Raw genomic sequence first — 21751 nt, forward strand, 5'->3', positions numbered from 1 at the left:
GATGGGGTTTTGAGCAACCTGATCCAGGGAAAGATGTCCCTGCCTGTGGCAAGGGGGGTGAACTAGATGGTCTTTAAAGGTCCCTTCCAACCCAAACCATTCTATTCTGTAGGGTAGAATTTTGACCTGGATTTGCAAAATGTTAGGTTAACTGAACTCTTAACAATAGATTGAACAGCAGACTTAGGGTGCTTGAACAGTAAGTTTTATCATGGTAGGCTGTAATACAATTAGCTGGTTTTATATGTTATTTATAGCCCTGGATACACATGATGTTGTGAATTCCCCAATTAAAATACCTTCTTTGAGTCTAAATTTTCCCATGCCCTCAGACCAGTAGAGCATGGCTGCGGTCATATTGGGTAGCCTGCCTTAGTCCATCTACAGCAGGATGCAGGTGCTCCTGAACAGATCACACTCCTCAAAAGCAGTGGACTGTGCTGGGGCAGCAGTGCCACCACCTCCTACCAGCTTGAGCCAATCCAGCAAACGATCTGCTGTAACATTGATGGAGCATGAATGGACTGTTGGATAATGATTTCTTTCCACATGCCATGTTATGTGGGGGAATGTTGTTGATGTAACTCTACAAAATCCAGGTGGTCACGAAGTATCCACGTCTAGAAAGCAGGTCTGGTTAGTAACTCATAAATGACAGCAAAATAGGACTCTACACTGAAATCCACTAAGAAAAACCTTCTTTAATTCATGGGTTTATTGTGTTTTCCATCTATTGGGTGGGAAGGTAGTAAACATGCGCGGTCAAAGTACAGCTGTGCAGAGTGGAGTACTGAGGAGAAATGGTGCAGACCACTGAACAGTGCCAAAGCATGCAGGACAACCAAGTGGGCAGGCTGGGGTGTGTTGTGCAAGTTGGAATGGTACCAAGAACACTAAACACCAAACAGACAAGAAACCACATTCTTGCACTGGTGACATTTTATTTTGTTGTCTTCTGATCTTGCCCCTCTTACTGCAAACCTTATACGCCCTGCACAGAAGTCCACATATTTATACTTTCAGCACAGCACTGCAACCACAGTGACAGCTGGTTCCAAAAGGCAGTGTAACTACTGCACGTAAATCACAATGGAGCACTGCATGCTGTCTCACTACCATACAGGTGTTAATCCCCATGAGACAGACCATGCTCAGCGGGGTCTGCTTTGCTTATTATACGGGAGAGGCAGTTCTTGAGAACACCCTGGCCATACAGCACTCCCCACTGTCAGGGCCAATGTGATTATTCTGCCAGTAACACATACGTATAAACCTGCCTGTTCACCAGGCACTGCAATGGCTTCCCTGTGAATTTCAGCACCAGCAACTTTGGTAGACAGGGAAAATTCACGGGGAGGTAACATGCAGCCAGCTGCCTATTTTCTTGCCCACAAAACTGCAAGGAAAAGGTCAAATTTTGCAACTTCCTGGTACAGTGGGTCTTTGGATAACAGAAACTCTGGAGAACTCATTCTCTGAAAGACAGAGTAGGACTACCTGTTCTGCTGCTTCCTACTAGCTTCTACATCTGCTGCATTTATGGAGCACCAGAAGATACTCCCTATGACCCAGAGATCATGCCAACACATGACTTAAAATAATGAACTCTCTTCTTTTAACCTTTTCCACACAGGGAAGCCACTGCTAATATACCTCACTCACACAAAGGAAGCAGTATTGAAAAGAAACAGGTGATACAAGACAACGAAGGTGGCATCTACAGTGCAGAAAAAAAGGAGACTATGGGAGCATGGGCATGGCAAAGAACAACACACTGGCAAGGCAGTTCAATGGAACCTGGGTTTCACCATTAGCAAGACTGCTATTGTAGATAAGCACTGTCTTGCAGTAAGTTTGTTTCCCAGGTGAGTCTGAAACAAGCCGTCTTCAGAGGGCCCACGAAGGCCATCTTGTTACATTAGTTTCTGGGGGTCTCTGAAAGGACAGTGAATCTCCAAAGGGCTGGAGAGTATTTATTCCTCACTGGACTGGAAGACCCTTTACATACATTCGATGCCCAGTGCTACAGAAGACAGATACCAGGGGAATATTGGGTTCCTGACGAGGGTAATAATTATGTCCCATCACTTATAAGCAGACCAGAGCTCATGTGCTATGGTCTGGTGCTGAGCCTGAACATCAGTGTATGAAGTAGAGACAGTGCCTTGTGCAACAGACTGGAGCACATGCTAGGAAAGTATCTGCTCTTCTGTGGCAGCCTTGCTGACAACAGACAGGACAGTTACAGGGCAAGCTAAAGCCTTTGTATTCTGCACAACGCTGCTTAGTTTGTGTGCATACTGTGCAAGGAAGGATTCCCCCCTTAAAGAGACCTAAACAATGTGCTAGTCAGTCCCTTACAGGGAGAACTGCTAAAAAAGAACCCTGATCTCACCCATCAGAAGATGACAAAACAGACAGCTGCTGTACTGGTAACCACTAAACAAGCAACTAAAGTGACCCAAACTGAGACTGTAACCAAAGCAGGAACTACACTGGGTACACTGCTAGTGCCACTGTCCAAGGTAACTACATCAAGAGAGGCAGCCTCTGTACCACAGCTTTGGTTTGAAGTCTCTCACAACTGACCAAGAGCCAGCAGTTTCAAAATCAAGGTCACTGAGTAGAATGGAGTCACAGTCTCAAAGACATTCAGTTGCTTATATTAGTGCCGTGGGTTATGAGCCTGGCAGAAGTGGGGCTTGTAACTGAAAAGCTTTAGGATTACTCCTTCTCTTCTTCTAGGGATTTACTTCCGGCCTCGCTTGCGGCTGGTTTTTGGAAATTCGGCTCTCTGTGCAACTTGGGGCTCCCCCTCCTCACTACTGGCACTCTCATTGTCCACCCGCTGTGGACGACCTCTCTTACTTCTCCTCATTTTTTCAACTCCAGCAGTGGGGAGCTTCTTGGCAGCCAAGGTCCCAGTTCTCTTCTTTTTGCCCCGGGTCAAAGGACGTTTCTTCCGTTGCTTCCTCTGCTCTTCTCTTTGGCGGATTTTCATTAGCTTCTCAAAGCTTTTGGTGGTAGTTGTGTTCACATCAAACCAGTCCTGGAGGGTTTAGAAGGCAACAGGTTGGTACTGATAGTGGAAATACCATATAAAGCCTATCAGGGCTTATAATAAAGCTAACTTGTGGGACAAGGGTTTCCTGAAATGTGAGATCTGGAAAGGCAGCTGCCTAACAAAGCTCTGTTCTTCGATGTTTCTCCTCAGATGTCACTCTGTCTCAGAGGATTCAGATTTGATTTGGCAATTGCCTGGCTAAAGGCATGAGAAATGCTGAAGAGCTGAATTGAGCAGCAGCAGCTTGGGCCAAGACCTGTGACATGACACAACACTTGCTCCCCAGACCAGTGCATAAGACCAGCTATATTTAAGCAAATCAAAGGCCACTCGAGTCTAGGACCCTGCTCCCAACAGTGATCAAGGAAGAAATAAAACAGGGCAAGCATCCAGCATCTCCTTCCCAAGATACCCTCCCCACCTCCAACAACCTGGGGTTTGAGGACTTCCATTCTGCCTGCCTTACCTCAGCATGCACAGAGTTGATGTGATACTTGACCCCACTCTCTGAAATGAACTCCTTCTCACACAGGAGACACTTGTATTTACCAGCCACAAAGTCTCCCTGGCACCAAAACAAAAAAATCCATCACCAATTGCTGCCTAGAAGGCTGATACACCTATATATTGTATTTTAATCTTGCTCAGATATAACCCAGCAGTTAGAAGTAGAAACTCTTTTTCATAGTGTGGATGAGGGACATGGTTTAGTGGTGGACTTAGCAGGGTTAGGTTTATGGTTGGACTTGATGATCTTAAAGGTCCTTTCCAATCTAAACGATTCTATGATTCTATACCAGACAATCCTTTAGCTACAGGAGCACTGACATCATTGACCAGTTATGCCCACAAAGCATTGGACTACTCTGTGAGTTATTACAAGGTCTCCAGCATTGTACCTGGAAAAAATGCTCTTGTAGCTGTGAATCTAACAGTAGGACTGCAGTTTCACTAAAATGCATGCCATTAAGATGCTTCCTGCTTGCCTCAAGCAATATTTGCAATGGCAACCCCATTAGCACATAGGGAAGCACTCAAATTGTGAGGAACTCAGATTAGCAGATGGCAGAACAACAGCTTGAACAGGGAGATATCTGAAGGACAGGGACAGTCAGGCTGTTGGTATAAAAGATAGTGAGTACAGGAAGGCTACCAACCAAGGTACACGTGCCAAGGTGAGATTTGAGTCCCGAGACACTGCCATATACAGATTCACAACCCTGAAACAGTAAAAAAAGTGCATGTCAGCAAAACTCTAGTAAGAAATCACATCTTCCTGTACAAGAAAGTCTCATTCTCTGGAAGACAATTCCAAAAGGGATAAGAGAGGTAGAGGGAGGGAGATACTAAGTCCTACAAAGCCAGAAAGCTTCTGGTTAAAAGACAGTTAAAAGGGACGTAAGCTTTCAGTAAGTTAAATATTTCCAATTTCTGAGTGTGTTCAGACATAATAAAGAAACTACTGTCACAGTTATATTCACCCTCTATCAAAAGCCTGAGTAAAACGATAGTTTGCATTTTGCCTAAAGCACAGCAGAGACCACTTTCAAACAAAGTACAGGGGCAAGTACAAGACACTTCAATCTCTCCTGCCCTGCTTGTATATCTAGTGGCACAGAGCAGAAGTACTGCATCCGACATCAATGGTCTCAGTTCAGACCCTGGAACAGGAGGCAGGTGCAAGACATGCTTCTGGGTTACTGGTCGGTGAAATAGGACAGCTGCTTTCTGGGGACGGCTCCATATACATTATGTTGCAATTCTTACACTTGGAAATGACGCAAGCCTGAAAACTGGGGAGAAAGGGCTGAAGATGGTTGGGGCAGGGGAAAGGCATTGTCTTTACACCAAACCCAGACAGAAGTCACCACTGACCCTTGGCTATCCGGCAGTGTGTGTCACGTGCGTCACATCTACCATCGTTTCCAGCAATGAGGCCATTTCTTCTCATTGGATCTGACTGCTGCGGGATTGTAAGAAACTAAGTGCACATGCATAAGCATCCCTAGACCAGGACAATAGTGCCATGCATGAGTCTTCTGCAGACTATTTCCAGCTTTCAGAAGAAAACTTAAGTGCTGTGCCAGACAAAGTCCCTCTACTCTTACATTTCCATCTCTACTCCTCCCTTCTTCTATGATTAGATTTAATACACCTGCTAGACAGGCAGGGGCCTGTCATTTTTCCACTACTCAAACCTCCAAATAGATCACCTCCCAGCTGGATGTGAAAGCTGTACCAGTCTGATACCAAGTTACTGGCTCTGAAGTGGACAAACACATCCCTAGAGGGATCATCCCTAGGGCAACGGTCCAAACAGGGTCTTGGTTACAATAACCAACCATACTGAAATGGAGCAGAATTTGCTTCCCACAGAGAAACAAACTGCAGTTTCAAGGTTGTGGAAAGTTGTTGGCTCATACAGACCTCAAATCTGTCCCCTCTGAGGCTTCAGAAAAACTTAAGGATTACCTGATTTGGGCAGTGGACTCTTCGGTACATCTTTATCTCCGTTTTCCATTTGCACAGTACATCTTGACTAAATGTGGGCAGTCCAGGACGAGTGTATTTCAGCTGAGATAAAGAGATGGAATTGAAAGCTGGAAGCATTTTTGGCTACACATAGTGCCAAGTATGTCCCTTTCTCTCCCAAGTTGTGAGACAGAAGTGTTATTTCTTCTTCTACTCTAACAGCCAAACTCTAAATAATCAATCTTTTCCCGTCTCACTGACTCTCTACAAACCATTTAATCTGGAAAACCCCCACAATACTAGAATCCAAAACTTCCCATAACTTTGACTACAACAATTCCTCTAAATGTACTTACTGCATTAAAATCATAAATTATCTTTTTCCCTTGGGTTTCCCTTACAGCCTAAAACATGCTCCTGGAAACTCTGAAGCCTGAAAAACTATGCAATATCACTGCATGGCAGCAGTGATCTGCAGTGAGTTGTGAGCAACATACTGCCTATAACTGCCTTCATTACTTGTGCCCATTGAAAATTACAGCAATAGGACTTGAAAGTCATTATACCCTGCCTGGATAAAATACTTATACCACAGCAATTGCTACTGTAGCAATACCATCATCTAAGACCAGAGAGAGCAAAACCTGATCCCTCCCACAAGATATTACTTCTTCCATATTGCTTTCCATGGGCCGCTAAACACTGGCAACACTGGGTAGATGTCAGTGCAAGACTCATCTGATGTGAAGAAATACTCAAACCCTACACAGCATTTTTAAGGCCTTGTACCTTCCGGTCGTCCGGAATCAAGTCCTGCAGAACTTTTCGCTTGGGCCACTCTTTGGCCAGCTCTTCTCCAGCTAGCTCATGGAGATAGTAGATTGCCACCTTTGCAGATCTCCTCTGAACTCTGCCTGTGTTGTTTGGCTCTCGTTTTATTTCCTTCAGGCTCTCTGTTCTTCTCTCCTCATGGAGGAAAGTGACCTGCAATGAAGGCCAAAAAAGGTGAGCCTCCTTCACTGGTTCCAGTTACATAAATACTGTGAATAAATATTCTGCCAAATCCTTCACAAAAACGCTGCTGCAGCTGTGGTTCACTGTCACAGACATAGGACAGAAGTGCATCCCACTAGCGAGACAGACTCTCAAATTTACCCAGGGAGGTCACAACAGTAAGACTCAAGCAGAGTGCTTCATGCAGCCACTGGTCTTGAGAGGATATCACATCATTTGCTGTAAAACCCTCATGGACAACAAGCATAGTACTGCCTGTTGTGCTCCAATGTTGGGTCTTTTAAGAGTAAAGAAAAGCATCTCGCAAGTTATACATGTTAGCATCATTCTTCCATGAAGCAGAAGTCAGGCTGGGAAAAGTTTACTGCTGCCATGGTGATTTACTATTAAAAACTTCATCCTAGTCACAGAACAGCAACAGCTGCTGTTAGAAGAAAAGTATCGAGGACTCTTGATACTCCAGAGATATGGAAAAATGCAAAGATTTGCTATCCCTCATCACCCACCCAAGCAGCAGACAAAAGCCTGCATGCGTCTCAAGTCTGGATGGCTGAAGTTCCACCGCACTATCCTGACAAGTATGGCAATTTGCACTTACTGGCCCATGCTTAGATCGGAGATGGTAGACAAGTCCTGCCTTTGATTTGTATGCTTTTCCACAGTGATGGCACTTCATAGCCATTTTCTCCAGCTCAGAAGCAGCCTTCCCACATTTTTTAACATGATATAGGTATCCCATTATGCTAGTGAAGCTGCCTGTGCAGCCCTGTCAATGAAGAAGAAAAATGCATGGAAGTAAAACGCTCTCCAAGTGATCACAAGACCACTGTGTATAGAATCCACAGTTTGCTGACCAAAGTACTATCACTTTTCCTGTCAGACCAGAGACAATCAGGTAGTAAATTTTAACATTAGTCTATTCCGATAGACAAAATCTGGGACAAAGAATTGGCTGCAACTGGGAGAAACTGTTTCTTAGAACTTCTTTGTAGGTAGCGGGCAACAGAAAATTTCAATATATGGAATGAAGAAGCAAGATGTTAGAGGATGCACAAAATGGAAAGATTTTCAGATACAAATGGAGGAGTTGGGCAGAAAAAGAGGAAGGTTTTATACTTGGTTGGCTGGTCAAACTGTCTGGAACACAGCAATATTACGGTGATGGTAAATAAAACTTTCAGCTATTCCTAGGATACAGCTATTGCCTTCATGCTGCAGCGGAAGACAACAAAAACTCCAATGGTTCTTGCGGATGTCACTTACTAGAGTATCTCCTAACGCTGAATCCAGTGATCAACTTGACACTGAGCTTGGAAACAGGACAAATTAAACATGCATCAGCAAGATTTTAATGTTCTTCGATGTATCGATCTGCCCTTCATCCCCTTCTCTAGCTGTGGCCATTCTCAGTATTTTCAAAAACCACAGACAAACTCACACAGTTAATTATGCATAAAACCATCTTCCCAGCTATCACAAACAACTAAGGAAAGAGTAGAAGTACACATTAATAAAATACTTGTGGTGCACACAAGAAATAATTCAGTGTCCTCTCGATCCCCCTTGAAGACACCAACACATCAAATACTCAAAGAGCTCTAGCTGACCCTGCTTGAGCACAGGGATTGAACTAGATGACCTCAGAAGTTCCCTTCCAGACTTAACAATTGTGTAATTCTGTGAACAGTTTATAATACTGTTGCAAGGTAAAATGGTTATCCTTTAACTTCTTCCTCCCTGACATCTTCCACTGAATGCATTTATAGTCATACCTTTGCTGAATCTACATTTACACATCTAGTTTAAAGAAGCCATTTAAAAACCCACTGTAATCAAAAATAAAAAATCCATTTTAATCACCCTAGTTATCTTCTCTAAAAGAGTTCAAATGGGGATCAGACAGTAACCGAAGGTGAACTCATTTCTAGTGTAAGCAAGAGAATGTCACCTAACAAGTCATGTGTGAAGCCTTAAAACTTCTAGTTGAGCTAGTTAGTGTTCACTAGACTCCTACTTTGTTTAGTCATGAGGTTCTAACCAAGTATCAGTCATTCCAAAATTCATTCTCTGTGCTTAATGCTTCATAAGTGCTTAGAGGAAATTCTCCAGGCATTCTGCTGCTTTCCAGGTAACACAGCATCCCACCAAAGTCCCTCCAGAGACTACTAGACTTGAAGGGGGAAGGGGATAACATCAGGCTCACGCATGACAAGCCATGGGATGACACACCAAGGTTTGAGGGACAGGGTGCTACCAAGGGCCCTCAGCCTGTTGCTCTGACATGTGCTGGGTACACTGGAACACATTGGAAGTCTTACGGAGATAAGCCAGGGGCTCCTGAGGTAATAGGAGCCAACAGGGAAACACCAGTGAAATACCTCAAAGGAATTAAGGGGTGTTCCTCTAAAAAGGTGACATGGCCGACAGTCCAGCTGAAGTGCCTCTTTACCAATGCATGCAGCATGGGTAACAAACAGCAGGAGCTGGAAGCCACCACGCTCCTACAAATCTACAACCTAGTTGCCACTACTGAAACTTGGTGGGATGAATCCCATGACTGGAGTGCTGCTATTGATGGCTACAAGCTGTTCAGAAGGGACAGGAGAGGAAGGAGGGGTGGAGGGGTTGCCCTCTATGTCACGAAATGGATAGATTGTGAAGGGCTGTCTCTGAAGAATAGCCATGAGCAGGTTGAAAGCTTATGGGTAAGAATTAGAGACCGAAGCAACAAAGGGAACCTTGTAGTCAGTGTTTACTACAGGCCACCCAACCACGGGGAGCCTACTGACGAAGCCTTCTTACTCCAGCTACAGGAGGCATCACACTTGCAGGCTCTCATCCTGCTGGGGGACTTCAACCACCCCAGCATCTGCTGGAAAAGTAGCACGGTGAGCTGTAGGCAATCCAGGAGACTCCTGGAGTGCATCGAGGATAACTTCTTAAGCCAGGTAATAGACAGCCCTACCAGACGGGGTGCGTTACTGGACCTGTTGGTCACCAATGCAAGCGAGCTAATCAGAGACATCATGATTAGAGGCAGCCTGGGCTGCAGTAATCATGCACTGGTAGAGTTTGCAGTCCTAAGGGATATGGGACAGGCAAAGAGTAAAGTCAGGACCCCGAATTTTAGGAAAGCAAACTTGCAGCTGTTCAAGGAATTAGTTAATAGGACCCCCTGGGAAACTGTCCTCAGGGACGAGGGAGCAGAACAGAGCTGGCAGGTCTTTAAGGACGCTTTCCACAGAGCACAAGAGCTCTCGATCCCCAGGTGTAAGAAATCAGGAAAGGAAGGCAAGAGATTGGCACGGCTGAGTTGAGACCTGCTGGTTAAACTAAAGGGCAAGATGACCAATCTGAAGGGCAAGACGACCAAACTAAAAGGCAGATGACACCAAACTGGGCAGCAGTGTTGATCTGCTCGAGGATAGGAAGGCTCTGCAGAGGGATCTGGGCAGGCTGGATCGATGGGCCCAGGCCAGCTTTATGAAGTTCAACAAGGCCAAGTGCCGGGTCCTGCACTTGGGTCACAACAACCCCATGCAATGCTACAGGCTTGGGGATGAGTGGCTGGAAAGCTGCCCTGCAGAAAAGGACCTGGGGGTGTTGGTCAACAGCCGGCTGAAGATGAGCCAGCAGTGTGCCCAGGTGGCCAAGGCGGCCAACGGCATCCTGGCCTGTATCAGAAAGAGTGTGGCCAGCAGGAGTAGGGAGGGGATCGTGCCCCTGTACTCGATGCTGGTGAGGCCGCACCTTGAATACTGTGTTCAGTTTTGGGCCCCTCACTACAAGAAGGACATTGAGGTGCTGGAGCGTGTCCAGAGAAGGGCGACAAAGCTGGTGAGGGGTCTGGAACACAAGTCTGATGAGGAGCGGCTGAGGGAGCTGGGGTTGTTCAGTCTGGAGAAGAGGAGGCTGAGGGGAGACCTCATTGCTCTCTTCAATTACCTGAAAGGAGACTGCAGAGAGGTGGGTGTTGGCCTCTTCTCCCAAGTGATGAATGACAGGACAAGAGGAAATGGCCTCAAGCTGCGCCAGGGGAGGTTTAGACTGCATATTAGGAAAAATTTCTTTACTGAGAGAGTGGTGAGACACTGGAATAAACTGCTCAGGGAAGTGGTGGAGTCACCATCCCTGGAGGTGTTCAAGGAATGTGTGAACGAGGCATCGTGGGACATGGTTTAATGGGCATGGTGGTGTTTGTTGGTTGATGGTTGGACTTGATGATCTGACAGGTCTTTTCCAACCTTAGTGATTCTGTGATTCTGTAAATGCACAGACAGTGGAAGCAGGGACAGGTATCCTGGGAAGAGTATAGGGATGCTGCCCGGTTGTGTAGGGATGGGGTCAGGAAGGCCAAGCCGCGGCTGGAGCTGAACTTGGCAAGGGATGCAAAGAATAATAATAAGGGCTACTATAGGTATATCAGCCAGAAAAGGAAGGTCAAAGAAAGTGCACCTCACCAATGAACACAACTGGCAAACTGGTTACAACAGACAAGGAGAAGGCTGAGGTACTCAACAGCTTTTTTGCCTCAGTCTTCACCGGCAATCTCTCTTCCCACACCTCTCGAGTGGAGGGACCTCAAGGCAAGGACTGGAGGAGCGAAGTCCCTCCCAATGTAAGAGAAGATCAGGTTTGAGACCACCTGAGGAACCTGAACATACATAAGTCTATGGGACCTGATGAGATGCATCCCAGAGTCCTGAGGGAGTTGGCTGATGTAGTTGCCACGCCACTCTTCATGATATTTGAAAAATCATGGCAGTGAGGCAAAGTCACCAGTGACTGGGAAAAGGGAAACATTGCACCCATTTTTAAAAAGGGTAAAAAGGAGGACCCTGGGAACTACCAACCTGTCAGCCTCACCTCTGTGCCTGGGAATACCATGGAACAGATCCTCCCAGAAGCTATATTAAGGCACATGGAGGACAGGGAGGTGGTTTGAGATAGCCAGTGTGGCTTCACCAAGGGCCAGTCTTGCCTGACCAACCTTCTATGGCCTTCTATGATGGAGTGACTACACCAGTAGGCAAAGGAAGAGCTATAGATTGTCATCTATCTGGACTTCTGTGAGGTCTTTGGCACAGTCCCCCACAACATCCTTCTCTCTAAACTGGACAGATATAGGCTTGATGGATGGACTATTCAATGGATAAGAATTGGCTGGATGGCCATGTCCAAAGACTTACAGTCAATTAATGGCTCAATGTACAAATGGAGATCAGTAACAAGTGGTGTCCCTCAGGGGTCCGTGTTGGCACCAGTACTGTTTAATATGTTCCTCAATGACATAGACAGTGGGATCGAGTGTGCCCTCAGCAAAGTCACAGATGACACCAAGCTGAGTGGTGTGCTTGACATGCCTGAGGGATGGGATGCCATTCAGAGGGACATGGACAAGCTCGAGAAGTGGGCCATTGTGAACCTCAGGAAGTTCAACAAGGCCAAGTGCAAGGTTCTGCACGTGGGTCGCGGCAACCCCTGGTACCAATCCAGGCTGGGGGATGAAGGGATGGAGAGTAGCCCTGCAGAGAAGGACTGGGGGGTACTGGTGGATGAAAAACTGGACATGAGCTGGCCATGTGCGCTTGCAGCCCAGAAAGCCAACCATATCCTGGCCTCCATCAAAAGAAGCGTGGCCAGCAGGTCAAGGGAGGGGATTCTGCCCCTCTACTCCACTCTCATGAGATGTCACCTGGAGTACTGCGTCCAGCTCTGGAGTCCTCAGTACAGGAAAGACATGGACCTGTTGGAGCGGGTCCAGAGGAGGGCCACGAAAATGATCAAAGGGCTGGAACACCTCTCCTATGAGGAAGGGCTGAGAGAGTTGGGGTTGTTTAGCCTGGAGAAGAGAAGGCTCCGGGGAGACCTTATTGCAGCCTTTCACTATTTAAAGGGGGCTTACAGGAAAGATTGGGAGAGACTTTTTAGTAGGGCCTGTAGTGATAGGACAAGGCGGTAATGGTTTTAAACTAAAAGAGGGTAGATTTAGATTAGATATAAGGAAGACCTTTTTTTAAAATGAGGGTGGTGAAACACTGGCACAGGTTGCCCAGAGAGGTGGTAGATGCCCCACCCCTGACAACATTCAAGGGCAGGTTGGACGGGGCTCTGAGCAACCTGATCTAGCTGAAGATGTCCCTGCTCATTGCAGGAGGGTTGGACTAGATGACCTTTAAAGGTCCTTTCTAAGCCAAGTCATTCTGTGATTCTATGACACTCTATCTTAAAAGCATAGCTAGGTTCCAGACACAAATCCAGCTCTGGCCAGCACAAAAGCATATCCAGCAGAACTCTCATAATATTTTATGTTCATGCATTCACCGCTGTTTAATTCAGGATACTTAGCACAATGCAGCTTACCTCCCTTGTACATTTTAGTTTTCCCATACGCTTCAAAACCTTCCGAAGGCGGTCTCGCTCAAGCTGCTCATCCAATTCTCCTCCCTCCTTCACAACTGGCTAAAGCACAGCAGAAAGATGAAAGAAAAACACAGGATGCTCAGCCTTTATGGTTCTTCTCATAGGGAATTCACTACTCAACACGCTACTGAAGGAAAGCTTCTAAAACAATTAAATCTCTGCAACTTACGATTTTACAGAAGTGTATCTAATACAATAACCACTGTCTATATCCCAGAACAACTGAATTATCTTTAAAAGGAGTAAACTGCCCGAAAACCACTTTGCAGATAAGAGTTTTCACATTTAGACAGCTATCTATGAACAAAACCTTGATAAGAAATGGTCCCAAACTATAGCTGCTGGGAAGGACAAGGGTATGTATTTCCCTAATTACTTTTCTCCACTTCTGCCTGTGGAAAGTACTTACTCATCTCTGTCATGCATCTTTAACATTTACTGATCCTACCACTTCCACTTAGTCTAACTAAAGCTAAGCAGACTCTGCCTGTAATGGTTATTCATCTATGCTAAACTACAGACCAAGTTCTTCTCTATTCTCTCTCTGATGGTTATTGTATATTATTTCCTACACTACTTTATAGTAATATTACACCTAGACTGAAAAAAAAGTTAGAACTGAGTGACAGACCTATTCCTCAGGGCCAGAACATGACCCCTGGCCTATTTAATTTACTAGTACAGATGTAGGTTCAAAAACCACAGTACTGGGAACTATGTAAAAAATAACAGTAACGAACTATCTAAACCTTACCCAAACTTCTGAATGACCTTTTCAAAAGTTCTCATTCTTCACAACTACAACAGGAGATGTTGCCTTCTTTAAAGTAACAGCAAAGAGGAAAAGCAGACTGTAGCATTAGTATCTTTACAGTAAATAGAGACAAGAACTAAACTGCTGATTCTGCCTTTTTACCTTTGAAGTTGTAAAGAACTGAAATCTAGTCTGCTCTGGATGTATAAAAACTCCTACTTTCTAGCAAAGGACTGAAAATTGCAGCCTAATGAGCAATCTTTTTTTTTTCTGATTGAGAATGCCTTTTAAGTGTGACATGTAGCCAGCCTAAACAGAAATTCATCCCCTCTTTCTAAGATGCAGCATGCCTACCATCTCTGGTAACATTCTACTGTTTTTTCAGATGTCAAATCTCACAGGAAAAATAATAGGTAGACAAGATTTGAACAGCTACGACATTTGAAAAAACACACTATGTTCTGTTTCTGTGTGCACCAGGGAAGGAACAAAAGACTCTTTCACCTGTAGGATTTTTAGATGCACAGCAGTTCTGTTACCTGATTGTTATGGTCTGCCATGACATGGTATTTCATCCCTCCTAAAGACTTCAGCTGCTTCCCACAGTGATGACATGTGAACATTTCCTAGAAATAAACAAGGACATGGTGCATTTACCTGTAAATTAACCAAAGCAGTGGGAAACTTTTCGGGGGAAAGGAGCAGGACAGCAGAACATTTTATTTGGGCCTGATAACTGCCCATTAAGAACAGAAGAGATTTTATAGAGCCTAAAATTTAGGGGAACAATGAAATAGCTACATCTTTGCTCACTACCCCAAACCTCTAGCAAAAGGCTAAGGAAGAAGCACCAAGTGCAGCCTCTTAGAGATGTATAAATGATGATGTGATGACGTGATGATGAGATGAAACTGGTTTTAAATGCAACACAAAGCAGCGTGCAGGCATTTCCATCAGTAAGCTGAAGAGGAGTAAAGAAAACATTGCTCATCTCTCGTGTTCTTACCTGCCTGCAATTTACCATGTGTTTCTTCAGTCCTTCTACAGTCTTCCTCACCACAGCCCGGCATGTTGGACAGGTAACTCGGCCTTTGTCCTGAATTTCCAAAGACCATCGCTCTTCCATACTACCTGTCAAAACAAAAGGTTTGGAATAGAACTGCAAACACAGTATCTTTTTTTTCCTTCGACGTGCACAATGAATCCTAGAAGGAAACAGGTCACATGCTACCAAACTTGTGTCCAGCTACACTTCAATAGGTTTAGCACATTTAAATGTGTCATATGACAAGGCACACATCACTCCTTTTGGGAGGTAATTTTATAAAACTCTTTAATCCTACCATCCCCTTGCGAGGACTGTTCTTCCACTTGTTCAGTAGAGATTTTTCCTGCATTAATTTTTATTACACAATTACTTTAGCATGCAGAGTAAACTTTTCTTTTTGCAAAAGGGTATTTACAGTAAAAGTAGTCACAGACATGACTGAACAGGTTCAAAGTCCACGGTTCAGTTCTACTAACCAAATCTTTAGAACTCCACTTACGTTAGGCAGCAGTTTTGACACTGAAAGTGAACAGAGCTGCACCACCAGTCCAAGTTACTCAACAGCCAGGGAAAAGCACCCTGTGTGGCATGGTTTCCAGTTCCTGGCCTCTTTTTGAAATGCCAAGCAAAAGCTTGGCATAATCCACAAGGATATAAATTACTGAAATGGGTTCTAGGAATAAAGTAGTTTAGCAGCCATATTATGCTTGAATTCTTATCATAAAAAGATCTAAAGGCTTTCCTCTTTGCCAAGTCATAACAGGCAGGGGTCGTCCCTCCCCACGTGGCTGGGGGAAAAGTCTGTGAATCAAACAGCACTTGGAAGAAAACTGGGGTATTTAATGAGTGCTGTGAGCTACACATACCAAGTCATTCCACTTACTGAGTCAAGGCTAATGTGATTTTTCTAGGATGGACTGCTTGGGTCTCTGGCTGCCACATTACCAGAAGAGGTTATTTGGCAGCAACAGCTACAGAGTTTTTCCTGCAAACATATTCTGCCGAGTAAAAAAGTATAAATAGTTTTATGAGTTTTATAGTGAAACTATTTTAACAGGTTTTTGCTCAGTTCAAAAAGTGATTTCCCCTTCACTGTTCCGTTATGCAGTGGTAAAACCATGTGGAACTACTACACTATTAGGCAGTATGGAGTCCCTCCAATCTTGCTCTGCAGTACTGACACAGTGCCAAAAGGACAGCAGCCAGTTCTTCCTTGTCAACAGTAAAGTGAACAACAAAATGGAAACACCAGAAATAAAACTGTTGCTCAGATTCAAATCCCAGAATCGTATTTATCTTTTAGCTGCTTTATAAACAATTCAGAGCAACTGCTGCTTCTTACCTGTGCCATAGGTTTCCGGTTCTTTCTGAACACAGTGTCCTTTCGTTTTGGAGTTTTGTTGTGTTGCAGCTTGCTGTTTTTTTCCTGTTATAACACAAACAAGAAAGACCAGAAGACTTAATTTTGCGAGCCGTGTTACAAAAAAGCAGAGATTTTTTGGCTAGAAGGTTGCTATTTAGTCTGCTGTCTCAAAGCTACTCATTCAGAAATGTTCAATGCCCTTTTTTTTTTAAAGGAACGTCAAGATTATTTTCTCTACGCCCTTTCAAAATCCATAGCTATATACAGCCGCAGGCATTAGTCCCATCCAGATATTTGTAATCTGGATGGTTGTTCATACACAAAGCTCAGGGGATGGGAACTCTTGACACTGAAACATCCTCTATTCACAGTATGGCTGAGCCAATCTAAAGATTTGTTGATGACCAAATGGACAGTCCCATTCCTCTACTCATTCCTGTTTTCTTTAGACTAAACAACTCTTATTGTTTCAGTATTTTCTCATGGGTTATGCTTTTTGCTCTCTTCTGCCTGTTCTCTTCAGTTGGTCCACACATTCCCTGAACTGCAGTGCCCACTACTGGAAACAGCACTCCCAAGTGTGACCCTGCCTTAGAGAAAAAGAATTACTTGACATGTCTGAAAGTCTACATTCCTCCTTAAACACCCCAGTATAACATCTGCCTTTTTAAAAACAAGTATGACACTGTTGGTCCCTATTTAGCTTTTGATCTGTTACAAATCTCAAATCCTCTTCTGAAGAACTGACACCTAGGAGGTTGTTCTTTGTCTTTCAGCTGTGCTAATATTTCTTCCTAAATACAGTATCTTTAATTTTACACACTATATTCCATTCAATTTTTTAAACTGTTTCTCTAACGTCAAGACCACTTTCAAAATGTCGTGGCTTAGACAGGTGCACTCTTCGCTGGGTAAAAAAACGGCTGGATGGCTGAGCCCAGAGAGTTGTGGTGAATGGAGTCAAATCCAGTTGGCAGCCGGTCACAAGCGGAGTCCCCCCAGGGCTCAGTTTTGGGACCGGTCTTGTTTAATATCTTTATCGATGATCTGGATGAGGGGATCGAGTGCTCCCTCAGCAAGTTTGCAGATAACACCAAGTTGGGAGGGAGTGTTGATCTGCTGGAGGGCAGGAAGGCTCTGCAGAGGGATCTGGACAGGCTGGATCGATGGCCTGAGGCCAACCGGATGAGGTTCAACAAGGCCAAGTGCTGGGTCCTGCACATGGGTCACAACAACCCCATGCAATGCTACAGGTTTGGGGATGAGTGGCTGGAAAGCTGCCCTGCAGAAAAGGACCTGAGGGTGTTGGTCGACAGCCGGCTGAAGATGAGCCAGCAGTGTGCCCAGGTGGCCAAGAAGGCCAACGGCATCCTGGCCTGTATCGGAAAGAGTGTGGCCAGCAGGAGTAGGGAGGGGATCGTGCCTCTGTACTCGGCGCTGGTGAGGCCGCACCTTGAATACTGTGTTCAGTTTTGGGCCCCTCACTACAAGAAAGATATTGAGGTGCTGGAGCGTGTCCAGAGAAGGGCGACAAAGCTGGTGAGGGGTCTGGAGCACAAGTCTGATGAGGAGCAGCTGAGGGAGCTGGGGTTGTTCAGTCTGGAGAAGAGGAGGCTGAGGGGAGACCTCATTGCTCTCTTCAATTACCTGAAAGGAGACTGCAGAGAGGTGGGTGTTGGCCTCTTCTCCCAAGTGATGAATGACAGGACAAGAGGAAATGGCCTCAAGCTGCGCCAGGGGAGGTTTAGACTGCATATTAGGAAAAATTTCTTTACTGAGAGAATGGTGAGACACTGGAATAAACTGCTCAGGGAAGTGGTGGAGTCACCATCCCTGGAGGTGTTCAAGGAATGTGTGAACGAGGCATCGTGGGACATGGTTTAATGGGCATGGTGGCGTTTGTTGGTTGATGGTTGGACTTGATGATCTGACAGGTCTTTTCCAACCTTAGTGATTCTGTGAATTTTAGCCCTTTCTCCAACACACCTGCCATCTCTTTCAGCTTTGTTCTGTCTACATACTTCCAAGTCCTTGGTGACAGAAACAATAGTTAGAATTGAACCTAGGACAGATTGTAAACCATCATTTTGTACTTTTTTTTCTATTGCACAGAAATCACATAAACATTGTTCACAGACACAACTGTTCAAGGAACATGTGGACAAGGCATTGTGGGACATGGTTTAATGGGCATGGTGGTGTTAGTTGATGGTTGGACATGATGATCTTACAGGTCTTTTCCAACCTTAGTGATTCTGTGATTAAGGTTGGAAAGGACCTCCTGAGACGACCTAGTCCAACCCCTGTGTTCAAGCAGGGTCAGCTAGAGTAGGCTGCCGAAGAACGTGTCCAGTCAAGTTTTGAGTATCTCCACTGATGGAGACTTCACCTCTTTGGGCAACCTGTGCCAGGGTTTGACCACCCTCACAGTAAAAAAGGGTATTCTTGTCTTTAGATAGAATTTTGTGTGTTTTCATTTGTGCCCATTGCCTCTTGTCCTGTCAGTGAGCACTATAGAGAAGAGTCTGGCTCCCTTTTCTTCATTCCCTCCCATCAAGTATTTATACACATTGATAAGATTCCCCCTGAGCCTTCTCTTCTCCAGACTGAAGAGTTGCAGCTCTCTCAGCCTGTCCTCACAGGAAAGATATTCCAGTCCCTCAATCATCTTTGCAGCCCTGCACTAGTCTCCCTCTAGTATGTCCATGTCTCTCTTGTTTTGGGAAGCCCAGAGCTGGACATGGTACTCCAGATGTGGCCTCACCACTGATGGCAACGCTCTTCCTAATAGAGCACACAATACTGTTGGCTGCTTTTGCCACAAGAGCGTATTTCTGGCTCATGGTCAGCTTGCTGTCCTCCAGGACCCCAAGGTCCCTGTCCACAAAGCTGTTTTCCAGAAAGCTAGCCCTCAGCATATGCTGGTACATGGGGTTATTCCTGCCCAGCTGCAGGACTTCACATTTCTCCTTGATGACCCTCAAGAGATTCCTCTCTGCTTAATTCTCCAGCCTGTCCAGGTCCCTGTGAATGGCAGCACACCCATCTGGTGTACCACCACTCCTCCCAGTTCTGTATCATCTCTGTACTTGCTGAGGGTGCCCACTGTCCCATTGTCCAGGTCATTAATGAAAATGTTAAACAGTACTGGCCCCAGTGTTTACCCTGGGTACACCACTAGTGATGTGACTCCAACTAGACTCTGTGCTGCTGATCACAACCCTCTGGGCCTTGATGTTCAGCTGTTTTTCAATCCACTGCACTGTTCATTTATCTAACCTGTACTTTGTCAGCTCGTCTATGACGATGTTGTGGGAAACAGCAGCAAAAGCCTTACTAAAGTTGAGGTCAGCAACAGCCACTGCTCTCTCATCCACCAAGCTAGTGACCTCACTGTAGGAGGCTATCAGGTTGATTGAGCATGATTTGCCCTTCATGAATCCATGCTGACTACTTCTAATCACCATCTTGTCCCTCATGTGTTTGGAAATGCTTTCCAGGAGGATTCTCTCCATCACCTTCCGAGGGACTGAGGTAAGGCTGACTGGCCTATACTTCCCCAGAACTTCCTTCTTTCTGTCCCTGAAGACAGGAGTGATATTTGCTTTCTTCCAGGCTTCAGGAACCTCTCCCAGTCACCATGACCTTTCAAAGATAATCAGGAGTGGCCTCACAATGACAACAGCCAGCTCTAAGTGTCACATCTGCACGTCTTTTAAATACCTCCAGGGATGGTGACACAACAACCTCCCTGGGCAGACTGTTCCAATGTCTGACAACCCTTTCAGCAAAGAAGTTTTTCCTAATACCAAATCTAAACCTCCCCTGGTGCAACTTGAGGCTCTTTCCTCTCGTCCTACCACTTGCTACTTGGGAGAAGAGGCCGACATCCACCTCGCTACAACTTCCTTTCAGGTAATTGTAGAGAGCGATGAGGTCTCCCCTCAGCCTCCTCTTCTGCAGACTGAACAACCCGAGGTCCCTCAGCCGCCCCTCATCAGACTTGTGCTCCAGACCCTTCACCAGCTCCGTCGCCCTTCTCTGGACACGCTCCAGCACCTCAATGTCCTTCTTGTAGTGAGGGGCCCAAAACTGAACACAGCATTCGAGGTGTGGCCTCACCAGCATCGAGTACAGGGGCACGATCACCTCCCTGCTCCTGCTGGCCACACTCTTTCTGATACAGGCCAGGATGCTGTTGGCCTTCTTGGCCACCTGGGCACACTGCTGGCTCATATTCAGCCGGCTGTTGACCAACACCCTCAGGTCCTTTTCTGCAGGGCAGCTTTCCAGCCACTCGTCCCCAAGCTCTGTAGCATTGCATGGGGTTGTTGCAACTGAAGTGCAGGACCCGGCACTTGGCCTTGTTGAACTGCATACAATTGGCCTCGGCCCATCGATCCAGCCTGTCCAGATCCCTCTGCAGAGCCTTCCTACCCTCGAGCAGATCAACACACCCGCCCAACTTGGTGTCGTCTGCAGACTTACTGAGGGTGCATTTGATCCCCTCGTCCAGATCACTGATAAACAGAACTGGCCCCAATACTGAGCCTGGGGGAACACCACTTGTGACCGGCTGCCAACTGGATTTAACTCCCTTCACCACAACCCTTTGGGCCCGGCCATCCAGCCAGTTTTTTACCCAGCGAAGAGTGCACCCGTCCAAGCCATGAGCACCCAGTTTCTCCAGGAGAACGCTGCAGGAAATGGTGTGAAAGGCTTTACTAAAGTCCAGGTAGACAACGTCCACAGCCTTTCCTTCATCCACTAAGCAAGTCACCTTGTCATAGAAGGAGATCAGGTTAGTCAAGCAGGACCTGCCTTTCATAAACCCATGCTGACTGGGCCTGATCACCTGGTTGTCCTGTACATGCTGTGTGATGGCACTTAAGATGATTTGCTCCGTAACCTTCCGTAACACCGAGGTCAGACTGACAGGCCTGTAGTTCCCTGGATCCTCCTTCTGGCCCTTCTTGTATATGGGCATCACATCTGCTAGCCTCCAGTCAAGTGGGACCTCCCCGGTTAGCCAGGACTGCTGATAAATGATTAGGTATGTCCAGTTTGTTTAAGTGCTCTAACCTTGCCCTCCTTCACCGAGTGTAAGGCTTCCTTGCTCCAGACTTTCCCTCTGGTCTCAGGTGCCTGGGACTCCTGAAGGATTCCTTTAATTGATAAAGACTGAAGCACAGGAAGCATTGAGTACCTCAGCCTTTTCCATCTCATTTGTCACCAGTTCCCCAGCTCTGTTCAGCAGTGCACTCATGCTTTCTCTAGTCTTCCCTTTGCTGTTCATGTACTTGTAGAATCCTTTCCTGATGCCTTTCACATCCCTTCCCAGATTCAACTCCACGTTGGCCTTGGTTTTCCTAACCTCATCCTTGTAAGACTGGACAGCAAATTTTTACTTTTCCTGCCACCTGCTCCTACTTTCACCACTTGTACACTTCCTTTTGCACCTAATCACTGATTAACAACCCTCCAAAGGCATGAAAGACCTATGATGTCAAGCATTTCCCCCCTCCATCTCTGTGGTAAAAGAAAATTAAAGTGGTTGGATTTGATTTCTCCTTAACAAACCCATATTGCTGTTATCATCTACTCATTAATCTC

At 45.7% G+C, this 21751-nt stretch overlaps 1 protein-coding gene across 1 annotated transcript in view; it reads right to left on the minus strand.

Annotated features, from left to right (window-relative positions):
* Nucleotides 1–466: 466 nt before the first annotated feature.
* ZNF512 (zinc finger protein 512) overlaps nt 467–21751 on the minus strand; it is a 28981-nt gene continuing 7696 nt past the window's right edge. Inside the window, exons 5-14 of the mRNA XM_059832236.1 lie at nt 16118–16201; nt 14734–14858; nt 14267–14353; nt 12914–13012; nt 7149–7316; nt 6326–6520; nt 5537–5638; nt 4222–4284; nt 3531–3629; nt 467–3049 (exon numbers count right to left, since the gene is read on the minus strand). Of these exons, the coding sequence (XP_059688219.1) occupies nt 2750–3049; nt 3531–3629; nt 4222–4284; nt 5537–5638; nt 6326–6520; nt 7149–7316; nt 12914–13012; nt 14267–14353; nt 14734–14858; nt 16118–16201 (1322 nt within the window). The 3' untranslated portion in view covers nt 467–2749. The remainder of the gene's footprint in view (nt 3050–3530; nt 3630–4221; nt 4285–5536; nt 5639–6325; nt 6521–7148; nt 7317–12913; nt 13013–14266; nt 14354–14733; nt 14859–16117; nt 16202–21751) is intronic.

This window comes from Gavia stellata, chromosome 2 (genome assembly GCF_030936135.1).
Source record: "Gavia stellata isolate bGavSte3 chromosome 2, bGavSte3.hap2, whole genome shotgun sequence".
NCBI classification, from domain to species: Eukaryota; Metazoa; Chordata; class Aves; order Gaviiformes; family Gaviidae; genus Gavia; species Gavia stellata.